The sequence below is a fragment of the Limulus polyphemus genome, unplaced genomic scaffold, assembly GCF_000517525.1.
Source record: "Limulus polyphemus unplaced genomic scaffold, Limulus_polyphemus-2.1.2 Scaffold4875, whole genome shotgun sequence".
Taxonomy (NCBI): domain Eukaryota; kingdom Metazoa; phylum Arthropoda; class Merostomata; order Xiphosura; family Limulidae; genus Limulus; species Limulus polyphemus.
The window spans coordinates 28,413-36,546 of NW_013670485.1; the positions used below are offsets into that span (position 1 = coordinate 28,413).

The following is an 8,134-nucleotide window of genomic DNA, read 5'->3' on the forward strand; positions in this document are numbered from 1 at the left end:
TTAGTTGTATTTATATAAAACACAAAACAGATGTGAGGCTTTAATATGAATAATTGGAAACCTTAAGCTAAATACTTATCAGAAATGAATTATAAGATTTTTAAACAAACTGGAAAAACTTATTCTTCCAAAAGATCTTTTTATTTTTATATAATTACTTAGTTGAGTGCTCTACGTTCAACCATTGGAGTAGAGTAAGTTTCTAAAAGATGTCAAGCATCATTGTAGAAACTTACTATTGTTTTGCAAAAGTTTGCTTTTTTTTTTTGTAGAGTAAAATCTAACATTTATTCAGTTATGAATGCAGTATTTATATATTTTCTTGAAAATTAGAATTTCACAATTTATGCAAGTCTATCAGTAGAAATCAAAAATGGAAAACAATTATTTAGGTAATAATTATAGTACATGTACATTGTGTTTCAAAATTTGGGGGATAAATTTCATATTGGTAAATTGATTCCTTAAACTTCTTATTTACTATAATCGGTGTTCTCCACTATTTCTTTTCCCGGTGACCATATTACGGACATACTTTTGTATCACACAGAATCCAATGATATATGGTTTGTAGAGCCTTTTTTCAATATAATATACCAATCATATATAACATGTTTGATATTTTAAATAATGGGAAAATTCCAGGTTGTGAAGGAGTTTAAACAATAACAGGGCCAATTATGAGCAGTATCACTGAAGTCAGTAAAGTTATTCATCAAAAAAAAAAAAGCTTTGAAGAATAAGAGCAAACAGAAAGGTCTCTGAAAAAATTCACCCTACAGTTTCTACAGCAGCAGAAAGGTCTCTGAAAAAATAAATTGACCCTACAATTTCTATAGCAGCAGAAAGGTCTCTGAAAAAATAAATTCACCCTACACTTTCTACCCCCCCCCCCTGGTGGTTCATAACCAATTATGTAGCTTTGCACTTAACAACAAACACACTTAAGATATTTTGATACAAAGATTCACAAAGAACAAGTACTTTACCCATGATATTTGGTTTCATTCTCCATGGATTCTTATTTATATTGTTTTGTTCATCATATGATATAGTCCCTGTGGTTTACTTTGAGTAACAAGAATTTTTATATTTTACAGCAGCTTATCTAACATTTATCTCTGACATTTTGACATATCTTCCTTTGGACTGAAAATATTTTGCCTTTTATAAGATATCCATTTGTATAATGTACTATACAGGTACAAGGTTAATAGTTTTCAAAAGATAAGAGAAGCACTCATTCATGTGTCATTACTTATTATTACAACTCTATCATTTCATTGAAAAATACACCAAAAGTACCCCCCCCCCTTTTTTTTTCTTTACATAAATGCTAACTACAAATGTACAATTCAGGAAATATACAGGTATTTCATACATATAAAACAATGTTATTTTACAATATCAATACATTATCCTTTATTTTTGCACACTGATATTTTAAACAAATAAACAACAAAATCCAGCATCCGTTTTCTAAAACTACCTACTGGATAATGTGCCCCAAAATGTCTTGAAACATTATAGTTTTGGAGAGTCAAAAGAATAAGCATGCAATAGCCACTTCAGCAGTCTACACATCCAAGGTATCTGGACATCATCATTTTACATTTGGTTAAAAAATAAGGTTCTACACAGTTTATCTGTTCCATCCTTTGAGCAATTTCACTACGTAAATAAAATAATAATAGGACTTTTACGTTCAACATTTTCTTTTTGATTGATATTATGTAAACTGTAATATCATAGTTATATTTTATCACCCACTGATAAGTGGTTGTAATAGTATTTCTTTTAATAACATGCATCGTATTTAATTTCACAGATTAAATGATACAACCTTACCATACTGTTTTTTCACAAAAACTGGTGAGACATAATATTGTACTGTGGTCCTTATATAAATTAAGAATCAGCCAACAGAAAATATTCAGTGCAATATTTAGATTTCCTGACACAGTTAAAGAACATGTTAAATTGCCAAACCAGTGTTGGATGTTATATCAAATATGTTACAACAGAGTTTAATATTCAGTTGCCATGGTCATTTCAGGAGTTGTTAACAAGTAATTATGTCAACAATTTTATAGTCTGCCACATTCTGAATAAAAAAAAAGTATTATGAATAAAATAATTGCTACAGGTGCTATAATAACATAAATAACAAACATGAGCTTTGTACTTCACATCTAAATCTCACGGAACACACATAAAAAAACAACATATTTTTTTTGTTAGATCATATATCAGAAGCAGACAGTGATAAATTTGTTGCTTGGTAAATATATCTCACTTCCTATTGAAAAAAACTAACTTTTTTATTATTTTCTTTTAAACAAGTATAATTTCACTATATATTTAAAAGTGTAGGTAAAACCACTGAATACATTGAATTATCAGCATCATGAACATATCTGTAAACATACTATAGTATAATGTGGGAAACAGAAAACTTGCAGAAGTCATGCAAAAATGAAAGATCAAACATGCATTTGAAGTTCAAACTTTTAATATTACATACTTTTTGTCAGTCCCGTTAGGTTTAATGTATGCATACATCCACCTATCACCTACATACTACTACTAACATAAAACTCACTCACAGGCTACTTAAGTAGATTTGTAATATTAAATAAACCTCCAGTTTTATTGCAACTTGACCATGCTTGTACTTATGATAATGTAAAATAACTGAATCAATATTACAGATAACTGGGTCATTAAATAACCAAAGAGCTTACTCTAATTTGTATTAATGAAGATATATAAAACAATGATTTCATAATTCCAATAGCACTTTTAATTGGATGCTCAAATAAACTAGTCTGCAAAACCTATTCATTCAAAGTATGAATCTTCATCTGATAAACTTGTAAACACTTAAAATAATATTTTTTTTTCCCCCTTTAGCCTTATACCCAATTAGAAAAGTAAAACACGCAGGTTACAAAACCAAGTTGCATGTTGACACACACATTTACATTTTTTTTTTGTATTACAAACATGGCCTTCTATACAAGATACAAAGCTTTTCAATATTACACAGTATAAAATGCAGCTGTGTATTCCCACCTATACCAGCTAATTGACAAGTTACATGAAACATCCAGTGGCCCTATATTACCAACTTGCCATCCAATAGTGCAAACCTAGAACTATTACAAACAATGTTGTCTTCCAACCTTTTAATACAGAATGTTCACATTCTCTGTATTATTACAATTATTGTAAACTTTCAGTACAGGTAACACGAGAGTACTAAAATAATTAAAAATATTCCCAAAACAAAAACATAATATGTACTTGAATTAACAAGGCACAAGTAATTTAAGTTTTACAGATAAAATTTTTTTTTATAGTTATGACAGTGATGCATCTTTCAAAGATACGTCATTATTCACGATATAAATGTAATTAATGATACTGTAATGTTACTATCCCACAAACTCATGCTTCACGTAACACGTTTTCCAAAATTTCATCAAAGTAACAGTAAAAACTAGTTTTCAAGAAACTCCATTGCCTTTAGAAATTATTCACATTAATTTCCATCCAATGCATCAAAATTGTGTAAACACGTAATGGAAATAAATATTAACCATTTTGTAAAAAAATTGACACATCAAGTCTTGTGAATAATTTAACTGACATTTTCTCATGTCTAATGTTGGTTCTACCTGGGTGTTGGCAGTGAAAGAAATGAAGTGTGTACTACGGCATAAATAAAATTAACATTTATAAAGAGGATTATTAAACGAGTTTCAGTTGTACACTCCTGAATTAATGTGTTATGTTTGGTGGCAAACTTCATGCATTTTCTCAATATTCCTTTAACTTTTCCATCTTTCAAATATTATAGAGATGAAAGTGAAAAATGCTACAAGTTAGGTAGTACACGTAGGTAAAAGCTTAAGTTCAGTGGTTTATTCTGATTCATAGAAATTAAATTCTAAAGCTTGAACTGAAAGTCATAACTTAAGAATTAGTTTTATTTTTCTTCAAGGTACTGATTTCAATGAGATAGCACTAATGGAGAACTTTCGTTGTTCGTTTCCAAACATTTTGATTCATGCTTTATGATGGTTAGCCAATTATCAGAGCACTGCAATTCCTGCTTCACATCGGCTGGTCGGCATGCGAGTACTCTCTGTCCATGAATTGGTCTCGGGGTCATAAACTTCAACAGTGTTAAGAGTCACTGGAGCAGAAAACTCATCACTAGATGTACGCCCTCCAATAACAAGAAGCCGTCCATTGACTGAGATAACCGACGCACCTGCCCGTGCAGTTTTGACTGAAGTAACTTCAGTCCATTTGTTCTGTAATAAAGTATAAACATAACAGAATACTTTCAACATGGAAGCTCTTATTACTAAGAAACAACAGTAATATTTTGTGATGAGTTAATATTCTTATTGCTCGGTGGTTTATAATAATGGATTTAATCCCCGTGAGAACTTTCATTCATTTATAAGTAACTGTTATATAAACTCAGGCCCAAAATGCTCTCATTTCCATGCATTAACTAATTTATTTTCCTTAATAATCAACAGACGTCATAATTTAAATGTTGGAAGAATATTAGTGAAACACATATAAATGGGCTTGCACCATGTTAAAACCTTTTTTACTTGCAGTCTTTTGATCCTATGACTACCATTGGGCTAACTACATAGAAATCTTCATTTTACCTTATTTGTTTGAGTTATGTAGATTTAGTTAGCCCAAAGATGGTCCTAGGAACAGATCAAAAACTTGCAAATAAGCTTTTAACTTAGTGTAAACAAATTTATAGGTGTTCTCAGAATTTTTCTTTTTAAATTTCGTACATGAGGGATATCTGCACTAGCCATCCCTAATTTAGCAGTGAAAGAATAGAGGGAAGGTAGCTAGTCATCACCACCTACCGCCAACTCTTGGGCTACTCTTTTACCAACAAATAATGGGATTAACCATCACATTATAATGCCCCCACGGCTGAAAGGGCAAGCATGTTTGGTGGGATGGAGATTCGAACCAACAACACTCAGATTGCGAGTCAAGCACCATAACCACATTCTAAGGATATATTTTTCCTTAATTTTTTTTACCTCTTCAATGGAATAACGCTCCACTGTCCGTAGTGCTGCATGACGGTTATTGGTCCCTCCAACGGTATATATCTGATCATGTAATACGGCAACTCCAACATAGGCACATCGAGTACTCAGGGGTGCAAGACGATTCCACTCTCCAGTAACGGGATTGAAACTTTCAACTAGGTCTAGCTCTGTACTCAAAGCACTTAGCCCACCAATTATGTAAATTAATCCTGAAATGTAATGCAGAAGTTTATCATTAGAATAATATTCTTACAACTGATTTTACATAAATTCACATAAATAAGGCACATTCAAAACTTCTGTGGGATCTTAACATCACTGGCAAAATATCACTGAGCTAAGCCAAAAATAGAATTATCTATAGATAAACTTGAACTAATGAATCGTCAATTGACTATATATATAAAATGAAAGAGAGAGAGAGATTTCTCAGGTTTAGAGATTCTTATGATTTTCATAATTCCTGTGAATTAAATGAGATTTTTCCTATTGGTTTGGATAATGTCAATACATTTTCCACCTGATGACAGCTTTGTTAAACTGTTACCATAGTTGGTCTAGTCAAACGATTCAATATACACAATACTCTAAATATATAATGTCATGTGAATGACAACTAAGTGCACACCTTTCCCTTTAGGAAAATATTATTTTTTAACTAATGAGTTTTTTAAGTTTTAGCCAAAAAAATTCCATTTAACCTCTTCATTACTTTTTTTTATTTACTTGTGTTTTACTAACCTATAAAAACCTCCCACCCAGGATAGTGCTATAAAATAGAGGTAAAACCTAAAAACCTTTCTTTTTACTTCACATACAACTAAACAAAACATTATCTAAAAATATAAAAACAATTAATCAAATTTGGAGATAACAGGCAATCCTCTACACAACAAGAAACCTATCAAATGTAAATATTACAAGTTGATAAATTCATATATTTTTAACAACTGGCATGGCTTATAATGTATGGTAGCTTCTACTGTCAATACAGCATCTGCTTGTTGACATTTCAGTTTGTACCACAATTTTTGTTATGACTAAAAGGAAAATATTATAACTACATATCTTGGCTAAAGAACCTGCCAGACAAATTGGGATTTACGTGCAAGACCCAACTTCACTTCTGTTTTTCTATTTTTGGCAATATACAGAATTCTGCAACATGGACTTTAAAGATTATAGAAACATATTTCCTTATATATATATATGAATTGCTTTTCTACTTTTCAATGTATATTAAGGCTCAAAAATTAACTTATTTTGGCCACTGGCAAAAATTTGCCAATTACTTTAAAAGGTACTAGTAAAGGTGTCAGCCATGCTAGCAAAACGAAAGACTTGTTTTTTAAGAACAATACTACCATTTATTTAGAAAAAAATATGCACACTGTCCTGACCACCTAACTTGTAAATTCATTGAAAAATAATGCATGTCCCCCACTTCCATCTCTTATAATGTTTATGTCAGTGTGTGAAAGTAATGTCTGTTGGGTCACTAACCAAACACTTTCCTCATTATTCAGAACTGTTGATGGTAATCCTCATGAGTGTCTGTGTCCAGGCTGCAGCATCAGTTCCTTGTTATCCTCTTCAGGGTACTCTCAAAGCATGCAGTAGATAGGGAATAACTTTGAAGGAATGAATTACATTCAGAATGTTCTGAAAGTCTCCTCTGTCAGCATGATCCTGGTTTATAGGCTGCCACACAGACAGTGGATAAGTGGCAGCAAACAGATGGCCAGTCTGCCTTCATCTAGGACAGCCTGGTTGTCACAATTCTGTAAGATGGTGAATTTCATCCATACCATAAAGATGAAGATTCTTGTCAAGCCAACACATTTGGTCAAACAGGTATGTGGCTGTAAATTTTATCTCAGTTTGGTCACTTCTAAAGTGCAAGTCAAAGAAACTGTTCATAGCTAACAACAATCTGTCAGATCTTTAGATTTCATATTGTTTAGCGAGTTCTCCTTCAATTGTTCTTTCTGAAATGTATATGCCAGAACTCACTTTCCATGAGTCCTTCTTCATCTTGCATAAGAAGAAACACGGTCTGTCTGTACACTTTCTACTTTGGCCAAGGCACTGGGCATAGTGATGTTATTTCACTGAATCACAAAGCAGACTGCTATTTCTTACAGGGTTTTAGAACAAGCCAAAGTGCATCTACTACCAACAGTGTGTCTAATGCTGAAATTGACACTTGCACCATCTGCTCCAATGGCTACCATCCTAGGTTTAAGTTCACTTGGTAAAAAACTTAAAATCTTGGAAGGTTGCTTCCAACATTTCCTGAATACATTGAGACTTGGCATTTTTTTAAATCTACAAGTTAAAGTATGCAACATGAGATAAAATATTTTTATTATTTAGACACACACATTTTCTGTGTCATTATTGCTACAATCAACCATCAAGAAAATTAGGTCAGCACCATGTAGTTGTTGACATTATTCATTGTACAGAGTACAGGCTTTATCATTCTAGTGAGTCCTGCCTATTGAGATGTCTTTCTGTAGTTCTAGTAGTTGTACGAAGTCAGTATTTACCTCTTATTGATGGCTGCCTTGAAAACTTTTCTATTTTGATAGAAATGCCAATTTTTTGTGGTCTTTTTTCCATATCTCTTGGCTCATTTATTTAGTTACTTTGGTTGACTATGCTAGGTTGTTAGAAGTAAGTCTCCAATTGAGAAATGACAATGTATAGATCAATGTAATCACAATTTGTGGTTGACTTCATTCTGGCACCTGAAAACACAAAATCCTCTAGTGTAGACTTCATAGCCAACTTGTTTTCTTTTCTAAGAGATCAAGCCCATCAAAAACAAAAGATTCACAAGTTCCTTACTTTTATGAAGGCTGGCTTCCATGAGGCAACCCATAAGCCATACAGAAGTTGCCTCCATAGGCTGCATGAGGTGACCCATAAGACATACAGAAGTTGCCTCCATAGGCTACATGAGGTGACCTATAAGACATACAGAAGTTGCCTCCATAGGCTGCATGAGGTGACCTATAAGACAT

At 32.3% G+C, this 8,134-nt stretch overlaps 1 protein-coding gene across 1 annotated transcript in view; it reads right to left on the reverse strand.

Moving 5' to 3' along the window:
• Positions 1 to 2,439: 2,439 nt before the first annotated feature.
• Positions 2,440 to 8,134, reverse strand: part of LOC106471811 (actin-binding protein IPP-like) — a 16,486-nt gene continuing 10,791 nt past the window's right edge. Inside the window, exons 6-7 of the mRNA XM_013932432.2 lie at positions 5,094 to 5,314; positions 2,440 to 4,322 (exon numbers count right to left, since the gene is read on the reverse strand). Of these exons, the coding sequence (XP_013787886.1) occupies positions 4,098 to 4,322; positions 5,094 to 5,314 (446 nt within the window). The 3' untranslated portion in view covers positions 2,440 to 4,097. The remainder of the gene's footprint in view (positions 4,323 to 5,093; positions 5,315 to 8,134) is intronic.